The sequence below is a fragment of the Patagioenas fasciata genome, chromosome 5 (assembly GCF_037038585.1).
Source record: "Patagioenas fasciata isolate bPatFas1 chromosome 5, bPatFas1.hap1, whole genome shotgun sequence".
In the NCBI taxonomy this organism is placed as follows: domain Eukaryota; kingdom Metazoa; phylum Chordata; class Aves; order Columbiformes; family Columbidae; genus Patagioenas; species Patagioenas fasciata.
In genome coordinates this window covers 22,866,989-22,894,146 of record NC_092524.1, presented here as the reverse complement: position 1 = coordinate 22,894,146, position 27,158 = coordinate 22,866,989, and the positions used below count along the sequence as shown (strand labels likewise).

General features: G+C 39.2%; 1 protein-coding gene across 1 annotated transcript in view; it reads right to left on the bottom strand.

Moving 5' to 3' along the window:
* Window positions 1–6,177: 6,177 nt before the first annotated feature.
* Window positions 6,178–27,158, bottom strand: part of EHF (ETS homologous factor) — a 34,789-nt gene continuing 13,808 nt past the window's right edge. The window contains exons 2-9 of the mRNA XM_065839687.2: window positions 21,392–21,491; window positions 18,912–19,157; window positions 18,551–18,610; window positions 16,029–16,097; window positions 15,869–15,937; window positions 12,850–12,909; window positions 10,473–10,668; window positions 6,178–9,693 (exon numbers count right to left, since the gene is read on the bottom strand). Of these exons, the coding sequence (XP_065695759.1) occupies window positions 9,594–9,693; window positions 10,473–10,668; window positions 12,850–12,909; window positions 15,869–15,937; window positions 16,029–16,097; window positions 18,551–18,610; window positions 18,912–19,157; window positions 21,392–21,488 (897 nt within the window). The 5' untranslated portion in view covers window positions 21,489–21,491 and the 3' untranslated portion in view covers window positions 6,178–9,593. The remainder of the gene's footprint in view (window positions 9,694–10,472; window positions 10,669–12,849; window positions 12,910–15,868; window positions 15,938–16,028; window positions 16,098–18,550; window positions 18,611–18,911; window positions 19,158–21,391; window positions 21,492–27,158) is intronic.

Sequence of the window (27,158 nt, the reverse complement as noted above, 5' to 3'; positions counted from 1 at the left end):
GAATAACTGGTGAATCATGAGCATTTGTAATTGTTTGAGGGTATGGAGGTAGTCTTGGCTTATTTGTATTCTGGTTTCACATGAGAACATTGATATGAAACAGCAGTAATTGAATCTGATAAGCTGTGGTAAGCCTTCCCCCAGGAGAGGAGGTACGATTTAGAGAGAGAGAGAGAGATAAGAGTACAGAGGGAACTCTAGAAGGATGCATGGATACTTGCAAGTTGCCTCACCTTGCAACTGATAGATTTTACATGCTCCTAAAAGGAGTGATCATCATCTCAGGCAAAGCTAATTACCTGAGATGTTATGATTTTATCTGCCATGAGAAAGATTAAATTCAAGGCGTTTCTCCCCACACTTTTTTTTTCCTCTCTCTAATCAACTGTCTGTTTAAGCTTTCTTTGAAAATACAGGGATCTTAGCATAAAACTGCAGTCTCTGAGTCTTTGGTGGCAAATGTTGTTTCTCCTCCTGTCAGTGTTCAAACACAGGCTAGGTGGGGTGGTAATGTTGAGGAGAAGTACCACAGTCCACAGGAAACAGGGCAGCATCAGTCCTGTGGTGTGATCCTCCAGTCTTTCTGAACTACAATGATTCAGTCACTGAGCCCCCCGTCGCAGATTTGGGTTTCACTTTCAAATTTCCCTAACTTGGCAAATTCACAGCCTATAATTGTGTGAGCTAGAGCCAAAGGGCTAGTTTGGTCTTAGTCCATGAAAACTGACTCAGAAGACCAGGGGACTGATGGACAAACTCTTTACATTCTTATCCAGGGAAAGAGCAATTTCCATGGGTGCAAGCCATGAAAATGTGACAACTGCCACACTTGGGAAAAGGGGATGGGAGAAAAGATTGGAGGTAGGAGCTGGCAAACAGTGAGAAAAACTAGCAAGTCTTGAAGGAGAAGGTGCAGTCCACTCTTTTAAAGTATTTCATGGTCTCCAGAGAAGGGCTGTGTCTCAGCATCCTCATGGCAGCATCACCTTCAGAAGCTTCAACACTCCCATCAATCTTCTGACATTTCTGCAGCACACACAGTTGTTTCATTTGGGGTGCTTCTCCAACAGCATTAAAGATCTTCAGCCTACATCTGCTCGGCGCATCTGAGAAATGCAGGACCTGCAGCCTGGAAGATGAAGGTGTACAATGGCACTGAACGTTTTTACACAGTGAATCCTACAGTCTTCAGAGTCTGCAACCTGAATGAATGCAGTGCTTCTACTTACCATAGGTTGCTATGGAGCCATGCTGTAGCCTTCCCTAGAGAGCTGTGAAGCACAATAATCTCCTTGCCACATAATGCAGGTCACATTATTGCCCGAAGTTTTCAAGATTCAGAAAGGAGCTTTAAAAAGCAGCTTGTAAGGTGTTGTCTTCAGCCTCCGAATACCCTCAGTTCCAAGACAGAGGCTTTCAGAGAATCTTCATGCTATGATGGTCTCTTCACCACTCTCAGAGGAGACAGGGGGAGGCTCCTGTGTAAAATTCATGATATGTCACTGATACCAGAAACATTGCTTAAAAACGCATTCATTCCTGACTGGACTACCCGTAGCCTGAAATGAGGAAATCCCAGTGCATATTATATACTTTTTAAAAACCCGGGATTGGTTAAGAAACACCTGTCAATGGAAATAAAGTGATTTTCACAATGAGTGATAGTTGCAATAAATAGTCCACCTGCCAATCTCGTTTTGTGATCTGATTGACCTAATAAATCACTTGAACTAAAACACTGGAAAAAGAATCTATTTCAACATTTAGAGAGTCATAAAACTGCAGACTCAAATACAAATGAAAAATCAACTCAAGACATACACACAACGTATAACACTGGTTAAGAAATAATTATGAAGCATTCTTACTTCCCCAGGGCCAAGAAGTATTGCATATGCAAGAATCTTGCTTGTAAAGACATGGGGCAAAACCACATTTTGTGTTGCTCTTGAGCAGGCCTTGCAGGTCAGCTCTAGGAACAGAAACTGCACTTCTTGCACAGCCTGTCTCCCTGTTCCTCAAGATTTGAGAGGAAAAAAAAATTGCAGTACTTAGATTTTTACAGGTTGCATCCAGATTTTCCCATTTTTTCATCTGGTATTCAAAGGAACACTTTAGATTGAATACTCTGCAGCATGAAGATATTAGGGGTATGCATCAGGGATGGCAGTGAAATGTCAAGAAGGCCCTGTGGTAGAAAGGAAGGTAAGCAAAGTAGCAGCAGTGATCCATTGGGTTGTAAAATTACAGAATCACAGAAACACAGAATGTTAGGGATTTGAAGGAACCTCGAAAGATCCTCTAGTCCAATCCCCCTGCCAGAGCAGGAACACTTAGATGAGGTTACACAGGAAGGCATACAGGCGGGTTTTGAATGTCTCCAGAGTAGGAGACACCACAACGTCTTTGGGCAGCCTGTTCCAGTATTCTGTTACCCTCACTGAGAAGAAGTTTCTTCTCAAATTTAAGTGGAACCTCTTGTGTTCCAGTTTGAACTCATTACCCCTTGTCTTATCACTGGTTGTCACCGAGAAGAGTCTGGTTCCATCCTTGTGACACTCACCCTTTATATATCTGTAAACGTTAATGAGGTCACCCCTCAGTCTCCTCCAAGCTAAAGAGACCCAGCTCCCTCAGTCTTTCCTCTTAAGGGAGATGCTCCACTCCCTTAATCGTCTTTGTTGCCCTGCGCTGGACTCTCTCCAGCAGTTCCCTGTCCTTCTTGAACTGAGAGGCCCAGAATTGGACACAATATTCCAGATGTGGTCTCACCAGGGTGAAGTAGAGGGGAAGGAGAACCTCTCTGGATCTACTAACCACCCCACTTCTAATACACCCCAGGATGCCATTGGCCTTCCTGGCCACAAGGACACAGTGCTGGCTCATGGTCATTCTGCTGTCCACCAGGACTCCCAGGTCCCTTTCCCCTACGCTGCTCCCTAACAGGTCATTCCCAAACTTATACTGGAACCTGGGGTTGTTCCTACCCAGATGCAATACTCTACGCTTTCCCTTGTTATATTTCATTAAATTTTTCCCCGCCCAACTCTCCAGCCTGACCAGATCTCACTGGAGGGTAGCACAGCCTTCTGGCATGTCAGCCACTCCTTCCAGCTTGGTGTCATCAGCAAACTTGCTGATAGTACGCTCTATTTCCTCATCCAAATCACTGATGAATATATTGAATAATACCAGCCCCAGTATGAACCTTGAGGCACTCAACTAGATACAAGCCTCCAACTAGACTCCGCCCTATTGACCATGATGCTCTGGCTTCTTACTTTCAGCCAGTTCACAGTCCACCTCACTACCCGATCATCCAGACCGCACTCCCTCAATTTAGCTGTAAGGATGCTGTGGGAGACTGTGTCAAATGCCTTACTGAAGTTAAGGTAGATTCACTACTGGTGCAATGACTGTAATGTAAAAACGTAGAAACAAAATTATAAAACGGGGGTTAGTATGTGACCTTTTCTCAAAAGTTATATATAAAATGTCTAAAAAAACCCCTCTGATTTATTTTTCATTGTTTATTTTCCTGGTTTGTTGGGAATTTATTTGGCTTTCAATTACAAAATTTACTAATGAGATCTTTCAAACGTGAAAGTACTCTTGTAAAACATATCTTTGTGTTAGGCTTTTCCTTGCAGAAACAATATGGGTTACTTAAATCAAAATGTAAATCCTTCAGTGTGTTTCAAATTTCCAAAGAAACAATCAGCCCTTTTAAATCAAATTTAGCTATTCAAGTTAACAGTGTTTTCCCGAGAGAAATAGTACTGCATGGCAACTGATTGGGACAGATGCGTTAGAAACTCAGCTGTAGAAAAAAGAAACATTTGCAATCTCAAAAGTTGTTTTATTTCTCCTTTTCACTTTAGAGACATCACATATTTAGACTAAATTTATCCCCAACTTCACACAAAATACCTTGTTCCCAGAAGAGTGTAAATGTTGAATAAGGAACCAAAAAACTTAGGAAGAAGAAGCTATAATTTAACTATTTATTTGCAACACCTGCTACAGCATTACAGACCATCCATCTCCCGCTTCATTCCCTATACTGAAACTGAATCTTTTGCTGAAAATTCAAAATGAGATGAAAGCACAGGAGAATATCACACCATTCTGAAGACAGAGGAGGGAAATTCTTTAGAAGAAGTAGCACTTCAGTCATTTTGCTTTCATAATTAAGTAATTTTTAATGCTCTAAAGATTATGTAGTGCACATACAGATATTTCTCTAATTTCTTGTTCTCCTTACAATTATAATTAGTCTTATAAACACTACTTTATGTTTAATTTTTGCAACCAACCTCTGAAGGAAAGACTATAAATAGACGGACTGGGATGTCATAAACTTTTTTTGTGCATACAGCCTTTGTATTTCCACATAGAGCTCCTTGATGCAGTAAGACCTGGCCATCTACTCAGTCTCTTTCTCCTTTATCTTAATTTTTCCCCCTGCTGTTCTCTCTGATGTTTTCATGTGTTGAATCAGTCAGGTGACTGAAGGTGCTAAATATCTGAGAAAAGGCAGTAAGAGCGGTTGTTGGAGCAAATTCTTGGCTGGCACAAAGCTTAGCTTGAATTGTGCAAAGCTCTGTGAGAAAGGGAGCAAATGCTGAAAACCAAGATAGATGATCTGTCTTTCAAACTGTTATAAATACGCCACTTACACTTCTTTGGAACTGCTAGTGTTGGTAACTCTTAATTGCTCTTCTTTCTGCAGTACCAGATTTCACTCACCTGAAGCAATTCTCACTCATCCTTGATGCAGGCATGCCCACAAACTTGTATGAGGTTTACCAGAGCTTGGTAGACTCTGTTTACAGCACTCATTCTCAATTTACATAGGCAAACTCTGAATTTTGCCTTGAATTTGTATCTAATATGACCTTAGAATTCAGCTGAAAGCTGAAGTTTTGCTTGATTTTAAGTCACAATCAAATAAGAGTTTTGTGGGATATTTTTGTTTGGTTTGGTTTTATTGTTTGTTGTTTGGGTTTTGTTTGTTGTTTTTTTGTTTGTTTGTTTGCTTGCTTATTTTTGGTTTTGTTTTTAGTGTGCATTTATTTGCGTATTTCCAAACAATATTATGTCAAATATTGACCTCAGCTTGCTTGAAACAGAAGGCCTGACCATTTACAGTAAAACCAGCTGTATGCTTATTTAAAATTCAGTCTGAACTTTCTTGGAATGTGGTTCTATTTTGAAACCTGGCTTGGGACTCCCAAGTTCTTACAATGTGACAATTCTTTCAAGGCACTAGCCTGATTTTTACATGCTATACATGTGGGTTGTACCTGTCTTTAAAATTCAAACATATTCTGCTACTTAGGTGGATGTAATTTTGGAGGTCCTTGAAATTCTGGGTTTGAATATAGGTTGATTCAATATGGACAGAACATTTTTAAAGCCACCATCCTCAAACACCCATATACATAATTTCAAATGCAGTGGAATCACTCTCTTGCTTAAAATTAAGCACGTCTGCAGGTTGTGAAGCATGATGATGTCATTTTGTCCCATTGCAGTGAAGCTCCTTGTTTGAGATTCAAGTCCAACTCCAGATGTGCTGGCACAGCAACAAATACAAGTCACTGCAGCAGGCATACCACACTTCACCATCATGGTGCACCATGCTGCCAACCAGCTCTGGATACCCAGCAACACAGCAGCAGGGGCTACAGGTTGGCTCATTGCAGGTCCATGCACCGCACCCTCACACCATATTGGTACAAGCACAGTCCCCCACAGAATGTTAATGCTGTATGAGCCAACTTTGACTTTCTCTTAAATATAGGAGTTTTCACTCTTTTTTCTCAAGCTGCAGGCCAAGTCAGAACACGTGTTCTCTTTGTTCATTGAGTGTTTTTGTAGCCAAGAAAGGACAGGATTTCATATTTCTACCTGCTTTGATTCAGTAAAGAAAATGCTCAGTGTGAATAATTACATTCTTAATCAGTTTAGCGGTTGCACGTACTTCGAAATACCTTGAAGTTAAATCAGTACTGAAGTAAGAACTTTGTAAAGTTTAGCCCTTGAACAAGAAAGGTAATCTGTCTGTGTTGACATAATCCAATTGCAGTGAGGCCTGTGAGACAAAAAACAGGTTGGAAATCTAGTACCTTCACAACAGATGGGTTGTTAACCATATTAGTAAATTTAAGGAAATTTCTTTCAGAAGGGTTTTATTTGAATTTATATAATATCCACAAAAATAAAAATAGTCTTTAGAACCATTTTGTGATACATAGTCTCCAAGATGAAATTTACAATTATGAAATATCTAATGTGGATTTGTTTCCACATGTATACATTGAAGATGATGCTGTGAAAAACAAGGAGGAATTACGCAATGTGCTGTGGAAAGATGAAAATGTAACTAAACACTTTAATATTTATGTAGTTCACAAGCCTACACACAGTTTCTCAGGATGTTTTAGAGTTTTGCTCTAATTTTGTACAGGAAATATAACTTGACACTGCTCATGCCAACACCTTTGACATTGCCATTTGCTTGTAAGTATATAAATATAACACACTTTCCTATCTAAGGTTTTATACATATGAAAATTATGGTGCAATAAAATCTATACACATGGTGCTACCAGTTCAGCAGCTGCTCACTTAAAGGATGCATCTAAAAATATGATTGCTCAGTCTCTGAAATATAAAATAAAAGCGCAATCAGAAATGCTTTTTGTTTAAACAGTAATTTACATAAACATTCATGTCTTCATTTTCTCCATTTACTTAGGTGTGGTAAAAAGACTTCCTTTGGTTTGTTGTATCTGTCCCTGGCAAGAACTGTAGTTTTAAACAGTGCTTTGTGTTTGCCTTAGACAAAAGTTAATATATTTGTAAAACAGAGTGAATGTTGGCTAGCTTCTATTCCAACTTTGTGCTATTATAATGCTGAATGACAAGTACCTAGTCTGAGAAGTTCTACAGAGTGGGAATAGAAACTTGCACAATTCCACAAGCTGAAAAACGTGACAGTGGAAGACTGGCATTTATACTGCACCCCAGCATAAATCACTCTCTAGATTTTTACAGTATGCTACTAATTGAAGCTTGATTTTTCAAAACCTTTAAAAGTAGGTTTAGCTGCTGCTCAGTAACCAGTGGTGGTAGATGTAGATCACAAATTCATTTTATCTCCCAAGAAGTTTGGTGTGAGATCTCACAGAAAGCAGCTTTATGAAGGTTGTACAATGTACAATGTAAATGTACAATGTACAATGTAAATGCTGTAAGATGTATGTTAACCTGACATAAGGTACAACAGTATTGCAGATTTGTGACAGTACCACTGATTCCAGATTTTCACCCAAGGTGTCGATTGGCAGGTGGGGAGGGAGGAGGTTGAAGAGCATGTAGCAAAGGGCTGCGAATAACCATGGGATGGGGGATGGGAACAGTTTTTGGAGCAAAGTGAGAGTTCTCTCCTCATCTGGTAGCCCGGTTCTTGTTATATGATCTACAAAATGACGGTAAAGGAAGTAGAATGTATCTAAACAAGCTAAAAAAAAAAAAAAAGAAACTATTGAGTTGCACAAATGCAAGCAAGGCTAGTATGATCAGTTCAAAAAAAAAAAAAAGGGGAGACAGACTGAGAGAAAAAAATGCTTTGAAGTACAGAGGCTTATTATTTGATTTGTAAATAAGATTAACCTCTCTCCACTCAGGTTATGAAAAGCAAAAATTGTCATGCGTGGGTAATTGATGGTGACAATTCTGGCATAAACAGTACAGAAGGTGATGTTATTGTTTGTCACTCACTATACGTGTAGATAACAACCTAGGCTCTCATATTTGCCTAAAAAATTGTTGTTAAGCACATTTAATACCCTTTATATTGATACTTCCATTGTCTCTTGGTTTCATCTCTATTTCTTTTTAAGTCAAACAAAAAATGGAACATCCTATAACCTCCAGCTGCACATTGCTGCATTGAAATTCAACATTTCAGATCAAGGGGATGCCTGAGGAAATGGATATTGGATGGATTTAATATTCTTAATATTATTTTCTCTTCTTTGTCCTTTTTTCTTTTTTTTTTTTTTTCCTTGTCCTGGACTTCTAAACTCCTGTTACGGCATTCAGAATTTCCCATGCCTGAAAAAGTGAGTTGGAATTGATCCTGGTTTCACCTCTGTTAACATCACCAAGAAAATCCTGTTTCTCAGTTCCCACATCTCATATACTCAGTGATCTGGTGAAGTGATCCTCTAGTTTTTATGTTCCTCATGTGCTTGGTGCCAGTGGGAAGCATTTAGGAGTTGAAGAAAGAAAAAGCAGCCCCTGAACATTCAGTCTCTTCATAGCACTGCGAGAGATGAGCCCAAAATACTGACCCAGACCTGAATGTCCTCAAAATCTCAGTGTCTTTATGTTTGTGGGTTTTTCTCCAAGAATCCCAAGCACAGCTGACAAATACAATATAGAGTCAGACTTGAGAAAAGCAAAGGGAACTAGTATTTTTACATGCAATGGAGGTTTGTGTTTCTCAAAGGTTTTTCGAAAGTATCTGTCCAAGTGAGACTTGACCTGCTAGGAGGACCCTACAACTTGAAGGAGCAGGGCAGACTGCTCCCTCATGCCATGAGATTAACATATGTTTTGCTTTCCCATCTCATCACTGCTTCAATATGGCATGGATTTGAATGCTTATTAAAGCAATATAAGAGGGTGAGAGGAGTATTAGTATTTCTACTGGGAAACTGTTGCCTTTCAGTAAGTTTGCCCAGTCAGAAAACGATCATCTTCTGTTAATAGCTTTTAGTCCCTGAGACTGACTGTCTTCCTGCAGTTCATCTCAAAGATGTTAGTTAAAAACAAATAGCCCTTTTCCTGAGATAAGATGAATGCCCCTTGGAGATTAGGGAGGATACTCAGTACAAGGTAAGGTCAGATCTTAAACTTCTTCCTACAAAAGAAGGTCCCAATGGTGGAGGTAGCATGGGTTCGGCAAATATATGCCAACAGCAACCTTTCAGACTCACTGCTCTCTGTAGCTGGGATAAGCCAATTGAAGAGGAACCCAACATCTAACTGAACACAAGCAACTAGAAGCCAGCAAGGTGTTATAGCACTCAAAAATCGGAGGAGGGAAGAAACAAGTGATATTGGGCAATGAAAGCTATGAACCAGCTGACTATGAATATAGAAGAAGAGTGCTTGGCTCAGAGATGCTTTACTGCTTCCTCCACTTATAGCCGCTTTTTAAAGTGGATGATCATACTAAATGCCCTAATATTTCTCTCCTTCCCTTTCCTTGCATGACTCATAAACCACATTATGCCTGTATGATTAAAAAAACAAAACAAACAAACAAAAAGATAAAAACTTCACAAGAAAGGAAAAATAATCATTATTCTATAATGTTATATCACAGAAAACTGTGTACATTTTCTCCCCATACAGGACATACTTCAAATAAAATGATTTTAACACCAATAGTGATAATGTTCCTTCTTCCCAACAGAAGTAGAATTGTTTTTTCACCCCAGTTTGGTACATAAATATAAGAAAATAGTCTTTGAATATCTACAGCCAGGTGTTTTAAATGTTATTTCTTGACATAGTTAATTCTCATTTTCTCTCCATCCACGGGCATTCTTTCCAAATTTATATACTAATCTCCGACCATCCACACGTTCCAGGATTTCTCTTTTATAATAGTATCTGTTAAAATAAAAAAAATAGAAAAATATTTAAGATTAAATTCACCTACAGTCCTAAAAGGCCACTGCCAACTAAACGATCCCTCAGCTTCCTGAAAAGTCTTTGCTTTCTATTGATGTATATATACAACACCTAAGGTTGTTATAACTGAAAGACAAAGAGGTTGAATTGTGAGGTTGAATTTTCATCATATTTCAGGTCACAGAATATTGCCATATTTATTACATACTGTTAGGAGATTTCGTGGCTTTTCCAGATAAGCCAGGATCTGCAATCAGACCAGGAAGGGATCTCAGCTTTCATTTAAAATACATTTTGAACTTTCACAGATAATGCAAAAATGCTCAAAACATTAAAGCAAAGAGAAAATAAAATCCTCACATGGAATTTGTAAACCTGTAACTGTAAACAGTTAAGGCGTACGTTCAGTTTCTGGACATTGCTGGAAATAACAAGGTCTCTGGCTATTACTGAGCCATTTAAGCCTTCCCAGTTCAGTAGCACATGAACTTTCAGCTTGATACAACCATGTTTTCTTCCTACATTGGCTGTTTGGGTGGACAGCAACAGAATGTATATTGTATATATAACACATGTATATTATACACAGGAGGGGAAATAAAAGACATTACATTACAGTCTCAAAAAGTAGTGTGAGAGACTCAGCTGTCAAAGACAGCAAGTGGTGCTGCTGACAATTCATTCTTAAGTCAACCAGGCTCTCCATCCGGGTAGTATATTTATGTGCCACAGTTTTCTACAGCAAAATCTCAGCTCACCTCATAGCCCGGCTGAGTTTCTCGTAAGTCATGCTGCTGTTGTTTTTCTTCTTTCCCCAGAGCTGAGCCACAGCTTCAGATTTTAAAAATCTGAAGACACCTTCTGACCGGTCTTCCCACTTGATTAATCCTGGGTTTTTCTCAGGATTGAGAAGAATATCTCGAATAAATTCCCAAAGATGAGTTCCTCGAGGGTCTGAAAGAGGAAAGGGGGACAGGAGGAAGGAGTGTCTAAAGAGCTCCTGAGGCTATGCTTGTCATTTTTATGTCATATTCTTACAGTGGATCATCTACAAATGATGAGTATTTGATATGGAGAAACAATATCTCCTGAGGCACAGGAGTCTCGCTTCAGAGATATATAGGGAAAAGACACTGACAGTCTTTATACTAAGGCTGGACATGAATGTCAGCCTTTGGCAGTCTGAGACTCATGGCTAGCTGGTAGGAGCCCCAGCAACCAGAGGGAGCAGAGTCAAAATCACCCACTGCCTCCTTCTGCCTTTGACACTGTTTCTGCCCTGAAGTTTAAGTCTTCCTGTCATCTCATTTGCCCCTTTTTCCTTATATTCTTCTACAGCATGGCATGTACCCTGATATTATCGTGTAGTACATGAAATGACCAAGATAATTGTGAAACAGGGACTGAATCTCCATGCATTTAAACTGACATGAAATGCCATTCCACATCAATGAATATTTGGTCCCAGGTAGACTTGAATAAGAAGGTGTAGAGTGGATAGAGTGATAGTGACAAAACTGGCTAGTCAATGTTGTACGTAAAAAGGGTATAAAAAGTTTTACTGTGATATCAAAAAAGGCAAAACCAGATTTCTAAGTTGAACAGGCAGACCTTGCAGTTCAAGCACAAATCCATTTTCCAGTTACTGTAGAGATGGCATAAGAAAGCCCAGGAGAAAAAAAAAAAGCTTCCAACAGGCCAGATGTAGTAGTTTATGAATGAAGAATAACAAACACAGTGACAAGGTGGGCTGGAAAGATAGCAGTCCTTTGGTCTGGCTTTAAAAGTATGTAAAGGTTTAGAACAAATTAAAAACGAAAGAAGTTAGTCAAAGATGTAAAGCTAAACAGAAAACAATATACAGTGCAACGTGAGTAGAAGTAGATTTCAGTCAACCAATCCATTGTTTTTCTTTGTTCTTATAGTTGTTTTCTAGAACCAATGAAATGTGGTGGACCTAGTCTTTCTGGATATCAGTTAACATACTCAGCAGATCATGATAGAGAACAGTACTGAAGAAAGTGGAAATGTAGGGGATTAACCCAGCATGCCAAGGCTGTGGTTTGTTCTTAGAATCATAGAATATCTCAAGTTGGGAGTGACCTATAAAGATCATCGAGTCCAGCTCCCTGCTCCTCAGAGGGCTACGTAAAACTAAACCACATGACTAAGAGCTTTGTCCAGATGCTCCTTGAACTCTGACTGGCTTGGTGCCTCCCTGAGGAGCCTGTGCCAGTGTCCAACCACCCTCTCAGTGAAGAAGCTTTTGCTAATGTCCAATCTGAATTTCCCCTGGTGAAGCTTCATTCTGTTTCCTCATGTCCTGTCACCGGTCACCAGAGAAAGGAGATCAGCACCTCCCCCTCTGCTGCCCTCCGTGAGGAAGTTGCAGACTGTGATGAGGTCATCTCTCAGCCTTCTCTTCAAATACTACAAAATGCAGTGAAGGACCAGTATTTAGATTTTTCTATTATAAACGGAGAATGACACAGGATGCAAAAGACATACACAAGGTATTTTAAGCATAAAAAACTCAGTAAAGTACATTAATGGAACTATGTCCAGAAATCACAATTATGGCAACCTGTCTTCAGAGTCAAGTTGAATCAAAACTAGTAGAAAAAATGGATGAGGGGGGTGGAAAGACTGTCATATCAGAGGAGAAGAAGGTGGCAAAAATAAGGGGCAGGTGTTGCTCTTGACACCATGTGTGAAAAGGTCTGCAAAGAGTTGCCGAGTAGGGTCTCTGGTGCATACTGCACCTGACAGGTATAGGCACAAGCATGGCCATTCCCATGCACAGACCTTCTTGATTTAATCTTGGGTCTTCTCCATCATTCCTTTACTCCAGTCCACCATCTCAACTCAACACAGAGAAGAGGCAACTGGTTTCTGGTTGCTTCCCCATAAGCCCTCACTGATAAAAACAATTTGAAAAGTATAACAGTACTGAGTCAAAAATAACATGAGCAAACAGTACTAGAAGCAGTCAGATATTTGGAGGATTCAATCACAATAACAATCTAACAAGTTTTGCTTTCAAAATACCTCCTTTTCCCTCCCAAAGGTGATTTGCTTTAATGTATTTATTTACCTTAAATCAACCAACCATTATAAACATGAATGTCAACTTACTGTGCTTCTTGGTGTGGGACTTTGGTGTATGATCTTGCAATTTTTTCACATCTGAAGAATCTGCAGAGAAGGAAAATGAAGCCTATTTGTAATTTGATTAAAGTCTTTCCATTGACTAGCAGGTTGAAAGAAATAAAACCACAAAAAAAACCTCTTTTAAAGATAATAACTTTTCAGAAGGTAATCTAAGTGAGGAGGGAGAGAGTTTTGTTTTCTGTACTGTATGTTAATTAGCACATTTCACAAAGAGACCATTGATGAATAAAGAACGAATGCAGAGGTAAACATTTGGCTTTTGAAACCTAAATTTGATTAACAAATACCTCACCTCATGTTATGTGTGAGAGAGAGAAAAAGAAGATGATGACATCTATAAAAGGAATCATGAATTGTCTCATAATGTCTTAGTCTTTGCAGAAGCATGTATCTTTGGGGGCTTATTTGTTTCTGAAGAGATGATCTAATGTGAAATGTATGCACTGGTACCGATGCACAGAACACCTACCTAACTAAAACATAATGAACTGGCAAAATGTGGCTGTTTGAGGGAGGCAGGGTGAGGAAATGGGTTTGCACTGGTAGGAGTTTTGGCAACTGGATGGGCATATATTTTTTCATGGCTCAGAGCCATAGAAACAAGCCGTTTCTTATCGATGGTACTTTATCACCTGCAGCCAAACAAAGGAGGAATAGGGTTTCTGGCACAAGCATTTCTTCAGAAATGAAGAAAAGGAAAAGTTACTCCTGTTTATGACTGTAACCTACCTCACAGTCTGTGTGTTCAACCCTCTCACCCTCAAACCACAGCAGTCTGGATCGCTCTAAGTCTTCTAAAATCCTGAGACATAGTCCTGTGACGGAACCCCTTTGCTTTTCAGCATACTTTGTGCCTGAATTCCATAAGGCAAAGCTTTAGGTCCCACGCACATTTTCCCAGCTTCTATGAATGCATGATTATAATAGTTTTCATGGAAACTGGGTATTTGCATGGGAAAATGACTCACAGGAAATATTCATTTGCATAAAAACTTGCTTGATTTGTACAAGCAACTGTAATAACTGCATGTGAAAAGGTAGATGCAAAGCTATTCACACACTTGCTTTATTCATACATAACTGGCAACATAAACTGAATAGGTCAATAAGGATAAGCCTAACCTCCAATATTCTGTGCCTGACATAATTATTGTCCTTGACCCCCAAGCAGTAAATGCACTCTGAGTCATTTTGCCTTCTCACCCTCAAAGAGCAAGAACTAACCTGAACCTCACTCGGCTTATGGGGTGGAGGGGAGCTAAATAAAATGAGGCTTATTTCACTGCCTTTTCTCAGATTATGATTCCCCTGATGTTATTAAAAATCTGTAGAAAGTCCAGATGAGGACAGAAGGATCCAGTCCTTTATTTGCCTTCTTATATAAATTCTTCAAATTTTAAAATCCCACAATTCACTTGCAAATGTTTGTTATGTTGCACTTAGCTGGAGATTTATTCTTGGAAATTCAGTTGCCTTCTGCCTAGATGGTGATTTATTCTGTATTTCAGCTGTGTAAATAGTCTCCTGCACTGCCTTCACTCCTGCATGGAGACCAGTTTCAAACATGCCATGTTAGGAGGCGGGGACCTGACATATTAAAATGCAGTTTCAACAAAGCTGTCTTGCAAAACTTTCGACAAAAGGTTGCACAGTATTTGCATATGATTCAGGAATGAGCCATTTTTTTACAGGATATACAAATTTAGCTTTCACAGAAGGCTGTGCCCTTGGCGTGCCACCCTAGCTCTAGGCTCAAGCAGTCAGCAGGTAAACATACCATGCCAGGATCTTAACAGGTCCCCAGTCCTGTCAGAGAGCTCTGAAATCCTGGTAGCCATCTTGTGAGAGCCGGTGGAAGCAGTAAAGGAAGTAAACAAAATGTTTGGTTTGGGTTTTTTAAGGTTTGGTGGTTTTCTTTTTCTGGTCAGGTTTTCTCTCTCTTTTAATTTTTTAAATTTACTGCTGAATGCATTAGTTGAAACCGTGTGTCACTGGGCAAGTCTGGCTGTGCTGGGAGACTGAGGGATGCAGCCAATGGGCAAGCACACAGGCCGTGACTGCCACCTGGTTGCAGAGACACAGGTTTACTCCCAATGCAGAGACAGCACCTGTGAAGCTGTATCTACAGCAGTGTGCTTTCTTTTCTTATCCTCCCATGACTTCAACTGCTTTCTCCTTCAGGTCTGTTTGCTTAACAGCCTCATAAGAAGGACTTGCCTTGCCTTCCCCACTTTCTCACTCCCCTGACACTTCTGCTCTCCTCTTTTCCCACTGCCTCATTCTCTAACCTCTGCCTCTGATGCCTGCCCCCAGGACATGGTCCACAGAGCACCCCAATGTGTGTGGTCTGACTGCAGTTCCACCGAGCACTACAGTAAATGGATTTGCTCTTTCTCCTCCTCTTTAGCAGGGAGATTGTATCTCTGTCTCATGAAAGCACTGTGAACAGGTGAAGAGGCATGCGGTGCCTGCCCTACTGTTAGCTGAGATGAGGTCCAGTATTAAACCGTCTGCTGGTGTAGTTGGGCAGAGCACTTGGTGCCTGCCCTAATGCTCCACTGGACTGACCCCAAACCTAGCAACTTACTCAGCATGAACCACTAGCTCACTAGGGAAAAGCAGCCATTTCTGGTGAGGAACATGACACTCATTCGCCCATACTCAGCCACACCACAGGAAAGTGTAGTGCAGCTGGAACACCTTATCTCTCTGACACTTACATCTTCCCCGTTTACTCAGGCACTTTAAAAGATATGCAGAGGTCACAGATTATTTTATCTTCTTTGTCTTTACAAGGAGAGGAGAGAAGCATTTATATGAAACAAGCTATTGTAATAATGATAGCTTAAAAAGCTATCAGAACCAGTATTGCTTGGTTTAAAATTAATGGTGACTCAGTTTCAATCCTACAACAGAAGACCACACAGATGACAGCTCTGGGACAAGTGACAAGCAATTAACACTATAATTGCTAGTTCCTTACCAGGAGGCTGGTGATTAGCTGTCATCATGGAAATCTGAGCACGACAGAATGATTTACTATCCAATAGCTCTGTGAATTAAGAAGTGGACATTTAAAGTAATAGCTTTAGACAACAATAAAACTATCTCAGAAATACATGAAATATTGTGATGTTAGTTACCTACTGTGCTACCATAGCCACTGTCATACAGGTAATTATCTTCTTTCCAGGACACCATTAATGATGGATCTGAAGGTAAAGTATCAAAAGGAAAAACAGATCACTAAAAGAATGTTTTTTAGCGCAGAGGCAAATATTGAGCCCCAAGGGAATAAGAAATGAGAAAAAGAGGAAAAAACAACAAAAACCAAACAAAAACCAACCAACCAACCAACCAACCAAAACAAAAACAAAAACAAAAAGCTACGAAGGGAACCAAGATGTGAAGTGGCCATGTATGAAATTATATCCTTTCACTCAAATTACGGATGGGGTTTTGCATATTGAGGTAAATGTACTTACACAAAGCACTGACTTTTAGAAATAATGTAGTAGGCTCTTCAGTGAATTCTCTGCCCCTCATGATTATGACAGTGCTTTGGTGCCATAGAGATGAAAGTGTTCTCAAATATCTAGTAAAATAGGAGGATGCTTATAATGATTCTAATTTCTATAATGGTGGAATTCAAAAGTCCCCTCTGAAACAGAGCTTCATGTGTATGTATAAGCACATAGTGAGAAACATCAAAGCCTTATCCTAGATGGAGGGAAATTTTACTCCAGACATTTCAAGTGTCCATCCTTAACCTAAAAAACACCTTCATGATTAAAGAGGAATAATTTTTTGTGACAATCTGGTCAGATGGATCAACATAAACAGAGCAGAAGCATCATCTTTATGACATGTACATTGATCAGGAATTGCTTTCTGCAGAGTGCATTTTTGATGTCAGAAGCCTTAAAACCCTGTATTTTTCTTTTGAATCCAGGTCAGAAATGGTGAGATATAAAGTTCAAATCTAAATTTTTACTCAATTTTTGTATGTTAATAAAAATGAAATTAAAAAACAAACAAACAACAACAACAACAAAAAACACCCAACTGTGTTACAGTTAAATTATCATGTTTGGCTGACACTTACGACATAGGAATTTAGCAGGTATGCTAAATAATAGCTGCATGTTTGGCACCCAGAGCTTGTGTTCCTACAGTATCATACCCCTTTTGCTTGCTTGGACACCTCATCTTCTTAATGTTGCCTCAGAAAACAAGCTTTGACTAGCCAAAACACTGGGAGACAGCTTGTCTCCCTGTTCTGCCATTTTTCAGTACCTGTCTTTGCAACTGTGACGGTCTGCTAGGATGATGCAGGCTTCCACTCTAAACCACCAGCCCCATTCCTGTAGGTTCACAAGAAGTGCCTTCCCCAGTGGCCCAATCCACAGCACCTGCTTCTGCTCATGTAGGAACTAAACCTCCTCCTATGGTCTGTAGTCAGAATAACCAGAGCCCCATCATGCCACTCCTGATTCAGCCCAGCAACAACCATTAGTTAGTCCTGGGCTATGACCTTTCCAGAATGTGCAGCTGAGGTACTTTGCATTGCACTGTATATCCCTAGCCAGAGAAGGAATCAATATTATTCCAAGATCTCATAAATTGGGACTTAAAGAATTACTGTAGTCTCCTATATGGCAATCATTGAGGCTGATGCATGCACATCACCCACATTATACCAGTACAGGCAAGGAATGGACTGCAGATTGCAATGCTTGCCTGCTGCAAGGAGAAGGTACACAGTGTCCCTGGCTGAAGAGGCTGGGCTCCTCTGGGTTACCTGAATAAACAGACTAGTAGTATTTATTGGAGACATGGCACGCCGTGAATCTGTATTCATTCTGCCAGAAGATATTAAAATGTGGTTCATGAACACACCAACATACAAGAGGCTGACACTGGTGTGATAGAGAATGATTGGATATGTACAGGAGTGGTCCGGCAAAAGAACCAGGAAAATAATTGTGCCTGAAAAGAAAGGCTGAACCAAGCTGGAGCTCTTTTCTTCGTGACACGAAGTCCTGGAGAAAACGGATCTAACTATGAACACACTGGAAAAAAAAAAAAAACAACAAACTACCACAGGAAAAACCCAGATTTGGTCAAACAAAAATATTACCTGTATTTCAGTTTCATTGAAACATGAAGAAATTTAAATATAACATCTTTTTTATCTCAAAGTTTTTTTGTTTGGAAATTTCTTCATGTTTCAAGAATTAACAGTACTTCATAACAAAATATTTTTTCTCTCTAAATTTTTTTAAACTAAGAATACTGTGAAAATTTTTTTTAAAGTCTGCTGAATGAGGCGTACAATGAAGTCCTCTACAAAGTTGCACTCGCTGAGTACTGCAAACTATGCCAACTATAAACATCAGTATAGACTGCTGATAATGCAGATGTCTCCAAGGAAAAGTGACCATATGCAAACTAAGAAACAGTGGTACTACCTAAAACTTCAAAAAGTAGTCATTGACTGATATTTGTGTTACTTCTTTTATTTTGCGTGATCATTTTCCATTGTATTTTTTTGATATCACTCTTGGAATTATACATATATATATATATATATATATATATGTAGGAATGGACAGTTTCCTCTTTTTGTCACCATCAAATGACAAGTTACCAAACTGTTACTCACCTGTTTGCTCTGTCTTCACAATGACATTATGAGATTGGTACATGTCACTTCCACACTGGCCTGCAAGAAAGCATATGGCAACTAGAACATGTGACAATGAGCACAGAAGAATCAAAGGTATTATCTCCAAGCAGCTACTGCTACAGCTGAGCCAGAGAGCTAATTTTGGAGTGGGAAACATACCCTTTCCCATGGTCCTTAAGGTGTTTTTCTTATGGCATAGCTAAGCAATTTAGCAATACAGTGAGTGAGTTGTAAGCAAATGAGATCTGCCAGATAGGTCTCTGAGGAACATAACTGATTTCTGAATACCCTAGAATTCAGACCACTGTATGTGCATCTCTGCCTAAAATCTATTTACCATTCCATTTTAGGTGCTGAAGGTTGCTGTAAAGCAGTTGCCCTGCTGTCCCAGCTGCCTGAGTGAATTCCTGCAGGCTCATACTACACAGATGTTCCCCATTGATATCAAACTCCTGGAAGGGTATGCAGTTGGCATCCAGTTGGTTGGTATCAAGGAGATGTTGCAGCCACTCCCAGACTTGAAACTTAGTCCAATACTGCGGATGTATTTCTTGCCACTGGGTTCCATAGAAGCTGCTGGACCCTGGAAAAGAAAACAGGTATTTACTATATTTGTTATGACCATGGGATTATGTTGATGACAAGAAAGGTCTATAGGTAAATTGCATGCCCTGCAAGTCCACAGTTCTAGATTCTTTTCTCAATCTTTGTAGTTATTGCTAGAGAAATTGTTACTTTTTTTACCTCAGTTTTCCAGTTAAAAACTGATAATTATTGCATTACACCTCTCTTGGCGGATTGAGTATGTAGGAATTAATTGATTAATATCGGCTAAATACACCAAAATGCGTTAATGGGAGATACCTTACAGAAGGACTGTTGAAAAAGTATGTTGATTCTTTGGCTGGAAAATAATTTTAGTGCATCAGAAACTGATGGAAAAAGCCTTGAAAAATTCTCATAATGTGACGTGGAAATTTTCTTTGAATAATGACTTAATAAAGACTAAGAGTTGTGGGATTCAATCAAAGTCAAAAGAAAAACAAGGTACTTTCATATTGCTCCACCATAAAAGCTTGTCAGTATGGCCCACAGCTTCCTGATAGAACTCATGTTCTGATGAATGCGTATTATTTCTGTGGTCAGGTAAGGTGATTTCTGAATCCAGTTGTAAAATCCATTTTTATTTATGGAAACTGTCTAATCTTCTTGTTAGGATATCTGAATCTTTTCTTGGCAATCTTTTAAACTGTTCTCAGTTAGATGTCATTGCATGATGATAACTTACATGTGCAAATGAAAGAAATTTTATGTGGGGATAGGATAAATAGATAAGATAAGAGTAAAGGCAAGACTGCTTTGGTCTGCCCTCACAGAAGCACTGGCAAAAGGAGTTCAGTGCAATTCATTCCTTGGGAAAGGAGGACAATGGAGTATGCCAGGCAAAAACAGCAGTGTGAAAAAGTTCTCACAAGTTCATGAAGGATTCAGGGATGCAGAAATGAGATTGCAGAGGTGGTTGAATTATGGGAGGAGAAAATACTGCCAAGGCCTAGCTCTACAGTAACCCTATCAATATTGGCCAAGAAGATCTGCATCGGTATTTTACCAAGTTTGCAGGACTGTTTCTCATCCTCCTGTTGAAGGATTTGGGGAGTGAGAGTGGAAACGATTAAGAGTGTGGTATGTCAGAGAATAAAGGTTTGATGGAGCCGTCAAGTATTCACTGAAAAGGAGGTTGTTTTCTACTCCCATTAGTTCAGAATGGTAAAGAGATTTCAGAGGCTACTAGACTCCTAATGTAAATGGAGAGCCTTAAAGTGCAAGAGCAAATAAATAAAAGAAGGTGAGGCAATGAATGACTGTAGAGAATGGTCTGAGCTTTTGGCTTCCCGTTCCTCTAAAACATGAGTGAATCCTGAGGAGTTCCACACTGGAAACATGTAAACAGAACCCACCATTTTTGTTCATGAAATCCAGTGCAAAGTGAAACTCAGCCAGGGCTTTTTTCCCATTAATCTGTTACAGACAGGTCAGCACATTTATTAAGTGCACACTTCTGTATTTTTGTGTATTTAGAAATTACACATAAAAAAGAACAAGAGTTCCATTGAGTAAGTACCTTATTTGTAAGTTTTGTTGCAGCATTTGGATTAGAAGGAAAACTGCAGTATGGATTTGTCTGTTGACTGAGAGATAAAAATAATTTAAAAATTGTATTAAACACTATATAGATATATGTCTATATCTGTATTTTTATAGTGAAAGTGAAGATATATATGAACACATTTTCATATGTACAGTCAGATAATCAGAAAATAGTAAGAAAAAAACAGTTCTCAGATCACAGACTATCTAGTGCTCTAGCGTCAGTCTAATTAGAAAGCTATCTAGCAATTTGAGCTGAAAAAGCAAACAGTGAAGGAGCTAAAAGACTGTACACTTGGAAAGCCAGAGGGGTGATTAGCATTGAATAGTAATGTTGGTTCAGAGAAGATGTGAGGGATAAAGGTAGGAGAGAAAGAATTCTGGACTGAGGAGAGGGAACTTTTGGCACTTTCAACACCACTAAATTCATTTTAAGAAAAAGAACCAGTAAAGAAATGAACAATAAACTGGTCACTTTCAGAAACTTAGTGTTGTGAGCTCAGCTTTTTTACAAGTATGTAACAAATGGAAATTTTTCTTACCAGAAGTGAAACTCCAGTAAATTACTATTACTGAAAAATACTACTTTTGCATGCTTAAAAATACAGTAGCCTCTTCCCTCTGCCTCACCTCAAAAAACATGTCTCAGAGCCATTGAATTCCTCCTACCATTGCATGTGGAATATCCATCTGTCCAGGAAGGCTGCTGGTGGAGTAAATTGCTGCTGGAATTGATACTCATTCTGCCAGTTCCTTCCAAAATCATGATCTGTAAGTGAATTGAACAGCTTGCTCAGTGAGTAATGTCTAGCCCAAGAGGTAAATGGCAAAAAAACCCTAAGCTAAAAAATCCACTGAAGTTGAAGTGAGGAAGCCAATTCCACTTGCAGAAGATGCAACTAAAATCAAGAACATGTTGCCACAACCCCTTTTCCACTGCCACAAACTTTCCTTTTGATAAAAATTACCATGATTGATTTGCATATGCAAGAAGCAAGTTTCAACAGCTGCCCCTCCATAAATGAATGAACTGTAACCAGAAATTAAGCCGAATGAAAAGACAATGCTCCTGACAGAGCAAAACAGGAAAACTGCCGTACTTTGAGAAATGAAATAGTAATAGTTTTTTTCAGAAACTCCCTTAAACAAAAGGACCCATATGTTAATGCTACAGGGAGGTAATGTTACAGGGAGTATCATGTCAGCTGACCCAGTTTCTTATCTAATCTGTGTCAGCAGTGTCCATAGCACTTCTCAGTAACAAGTATCACAGATCAGACATTTCAAATGACCAAAATATTCGGACTGTCAAAGATCTTGTAAATGAGACAGTCATTGGTGTAACAGAAACAGCATTTTGGAGTGACACCACACCCAAGACAGTATTCTCTCTTCAAAGTGACAAAAACTTTCCTTTCCACTTAGCATTAGCACCATGAGTAAAACCTTCCTCTGTTTTATTTATCCTTTAAAAAATACCCAAAACCATTTAGGTGATGTTTTAGAAAAATGTTATCTATTTATCACATGCTCAATCATTCCAGTGAAGGTATACAAAATTACCCAATTACAAGTGCTCTGGATATTTTATATTATCTTTCAATGGTTTGAAGTTGCAAAGTTTAAAAATATAAATTATAACCATTAGACATTCTTCAAGAGTTTGGGAAAGTAATTTGTTAAATAGTATAAAGCCTTCAGATTGTTATCTTCTATAAAAACACAGAAAAAAAATGTTTAAAAATAGTCTAAATTGAAAACCACAAAGTCTGCAAAACCAAAACATTAGACATCAGGATGGTATGTGTATGCAGCTAGAATTCATCGAATTCACCCTGGATTTAAAAAGAGGATGAAATACAGAATGGACTTGTGAAGCTTAAACTCTTCACTAACTGAGGCCAATGAGAAAACTTCCACTGAGAGCACAGCCTGATCAGTTTTGTAGAAGCTCATACCAGGAACCAGTTTGGTAGAAGAAAGAGTCAACAGAAACACTCGGAGTCTCCATTTCAAAGAATAGCCTGAAGATGTCCAGGGTTACTGTTTTCCTCTGTCATTTAAAATAGATTATGTAACTTTTAAAAGTCTCTCTTTGCTCCCCTCCATATATATATATTTAGAGAGGGAGAAGGAGAGGGACAGGTTACTGAGAATTGCTTAAAAAAACAAAGCCTTAGGAAGTTTATCACAGTGAATGGTGCTTTACATTATAATGTAGTTCAGGGTCTTTTTGTAGCTAGTTTTTTTATTAACAGTTGGTTTCCACTTTTAACTCTAGCCATTCTGTGACTCAGTGACCACCAGCAAGGAGAAATGAAATTTTCATAGCAGGTATGTGGGGGTATAAAATATTAACAATTAAAAGAGATACCTGTTGTCCCACTCTGACCAAATAAAAGATGACTGCCATATCAGTCAGTATATTTATGCAAGTTAGAAGAGATGACATTTTTTTAGTCTCATGTTTAAGCGGAGTGACTTAGTATTGTGAGGTAGAAAGTGTAAGGAAGCATTTAAATGTATTATTCTGAGTATAAAGGTGTTTAGTATATAAGAAAATGTAATTTATCTCATACTTGATATATAAGAACTTCTAAGCAATAATGCATGCTTGACAGTCAATATATACACTTCTGAGATTGGCCAGATTAATGATATATTAAGTTATTTATTTAACTTGGGTTTTCATTATTTAAGACAATTAGGTATGAATGAATGAAATATTAATGATAAATGCCCTGTTACAGTATCAAATACAGGTGAGGTAGAATATCATCTATTCTGGGAAAACTATAGAACTTGAGGATTAGCAAAACACTCTTAGGAACTTAGTTTGGTAGAATTACTTATTAAAAACAAAACAGTATGCACTTAATACTGAATTTCAACTTATTGATCTGAAGTCACATTTTCAGAAGTCATCTCAGAATTTTCAGAATCACAGAATGCTGGGGGTTGGAAAGGACCTCTCGAGATCATCTAATCCAACCCTCCTGCTAAAGTAGGTACACCTAGGACAGGTTACACAGGATCGTGTTTAGGTAAATTTTGAATATCTCCAGAGAAGGAGACTACACAACCTCTTGGGCAGCCTGTTCCAGTGCTCTGCCACCTTCAAAGTAGTTTCTCCTCATATTCAGATGCAACATCTTGTGTTTTAGTTTTTGCCTGTTGCCCCTCATCATGTCATTGGGCATCACTGAAAAGGGTCTGGCCCTATTCTCTTGACACCCACTCTTAAGATATTTATAAGAACTGATAAGATCCACTCTCAACATTCTCTTGTCCAGGCTAAACAGACCCAGTTCTCTCAGCCTTTCCTCGTAAGAAAGATGCTCCACACCCCTAATCATCTTTGTAGCCCTCCGCTAGACTGTCTCCAGTAGTTCCTTGTCTTTCTTGATCTGGGGAGCCCACAACTGGATGTGGCCTCACTAGGGCAGAGTAGAGGGAGAGGATAACCTCCTTCAACCTGCTGGTCTCAGTCTTCCTAACTCACTCTAGGATATCATTGGCCTTCTTGGCCACAAGGGCACACCACTGGCTCATGGTCAACCTGTTGTCAACCGGGACTCCCAGGTCCTTCTCTGCAATGCAGTTTTCCAGCAGGTCCACCCCTAACCTGTTTGGTACATGGTGTTATTCCTCCCTAGGCGTAAGACCCTACACTTGCCTTTGTCTACTTTATTAGGCTCAACTCTCTAGCCTGTCCAGGTCTTGTTTAATGGCATCACAACCTTCTGCTATTCTGCCACTCCTCCCAATCTGGTATTGTCAGAAAACTTGCTGAGGGTACACTCAGTCTCTTCATCCATGTCATTGATGAAGAGGCTGAACAAAACTGGACCCAGTACGGACCCTTGGGTAACACCACTAGGCACAGACCTGCAGCTAGATTCTGTGCCACTGATCACAACCTCATTCAGCCAGTTCTCAATACGTCTCACTGTCCACTCATCTAACCCACACTTCCTGAACCTACCTATAAGGATGTTGTGGGAGACAGTGCCAAAAGCCTCATTGAAGTCAGGGTAGACAACATCCATTGCTCTCCTCTCATCTATCCAGCTAGTCATGCCATCATAGAAGGCTATCAAATTGATCAAGCATGATTTCCGCTTTCTGAATCCACGCTGACTGCTCCTGATACCCTTCCCTTCCTCCACATGCTTCAAGATGACAGTCACAATGATCTGTTCCATCACCTTTCCAGGGATGGAGGTGAGACTGACCAGCCTGTAGTTTCCTGAGTCCTCCTTCTTGCCCTTTTTGATGACTGGAGTGACATATGGTGACAATGGAGTGACATTTCAGGTACTGTGTTATGTGGCTTTGTCTTCTGCAACTTCTGCAGTTTCTGGAATTCTACATAATTTTCATGCCTAATACTTGTGTAAATAAAAATGTGTCTGAGAACATGTGTGCATATGAACTGAAACATTTATTATGTTCAAGTTCCTGTGTAATTTTGCCCTGAAAATTCAGTTCAGATAAACTATTGCTTTTCTTTCTTCATAACTATTGAGGTGAATTTCCAAACCAAAAGATCCTTCAACACTTTGATTCAGCAACTGAAGTTACGGATAGTTAAATAAACCATGTCATGTGTCTTGCACAGTTTTTCTGCCCCAGCAGTAACCAAAACCAATGTGCGTTAGTGATCTGAGTAGAAGCACTCCGACAGCATTTTCTCTAGGTTTGGATTTCAGTTATTTTCCTATAAAACCTTCATTACCTATCACAGTTTAGCAGACAAGTGCTCTTCACAGTATCCCTAAAAAACATTAAGAATAGTTTCAGGTAATGTGCATGGAACTTCCTTTACAAATTAATCAATCCATCCATCCCATTTTTGAAAGCTGTATAAGTTATCTCAACCAGAACAACTTAATTGATTTCCAGTATCACTAACGGAAACAATTGTGCATGCAAGGAGGAATTTACAATATGACATTAATCACAAGAACAGGACTGGATTTATCTTTAACCCAAACTTTCCCAAATTTCTGTGTATTATTCAATGTACTGGGGTTTTGACAGCTGTCAAGTCACCTCCTTTATCTTAATGCAAGGGTGTTGCTTGCTTGGAAATTATTATAGCTCATTGTTCAAGGTGAGTATAAAGTCCCACACCTTCATTGGAAGTGTAGAGTATGATGTTCATTTTCCCTATGAAAATTAAACTGTGATTTTTTACATTTCATCCTGTATATGCCTTTCTTTGATACAAGTTCATGACATCTATGCTTATAGCAGTGTCTCATCCCATATTTGGAAAGATTTTGAGTCAGGATGTTGGAAGGGAAGTGTTCTTCACTATTTTAGGGCCAAATCCTCAAATCTCCCTTATGTACAGACAAACCTGGTTAGAGGGTGTGAAGCCTCAAGGGGAAGGACACATAATATGTTCAGTTTTCTTTTAATCACATGCCATGTATCAAAGTGAATGATGGAACTAATGAAGCCTGGTTTCCTATGAATGCGTATCTTGTGGTTGGATTCTCTAGTGTCTAGTAAGATGTGAGCACTGATTGAAGTTTTTCCCATGGTTTGGGTATTCATAATATCTCGGTGTCTCAAAGCAGTGAGCTCAAGCTTGACTCTGTCTTTCAGATGCAGTATTAATAGATCTTTCTCCTGTACCTGGCAGCCAGTTTTCATTAATCCTGTAAGAACTCATATCTTTGGGACTTCTACCCCATATCAAATTTAACTAAAATTAGTGATGGGACTCAAAGATTGTTACAGGCTGAATGCAAAAGCCAACACACAGACAGAATAACCACAAAAGCCTCACTTCTTCAGGCAACCATGTTAAAAAGGGATTCTAGCTAAGCTGAGATTTTGGAAAACTATATAAAGATCTTGGGATCTGTCTCTCCATGAACACAGTACATCATAAATGAAAGCACACGTGAAATATTGCATGCGTGTATATACACACACGTGTTTATACACACACAAATACTTTTGTGTGTGTGCATTGCAGGTATTTGTACACACATTTCCATTGTTTTCCACTGAAGAGGAGCTGTCTCTGGAGTATAATCTTATAACATTGCACAGTCATGAGCGAAAGCAAATAACACTTTATTCAGTCAGTAAGGTTAAATACAGTTGTGCAGTGGTGTTCAGCAACATTCTTTCAGGAGAGAGTCCTATGAGAATGGATGAATGCATTTTAAAAAAATATCTTTCACCTATATGCAATACATCAGCTGGTATTCAAAGATCAAACCCTGAAGGCCTCTCTTAGTGAAAGCTCTCAGTGGAGTCAGGAGGAGCTTTGACCAAGCCACACACAACCCAGCAACTTGGCAGTAACAGGATGCTATTTGCTGTGTTCATCTGGTCTTCCTTGACTGACTGAGAAAACGCCAGCGACAGAAAGAGCAAGGAGCCATGGCCTGCCCATGGAGTAAATCCAGCATTG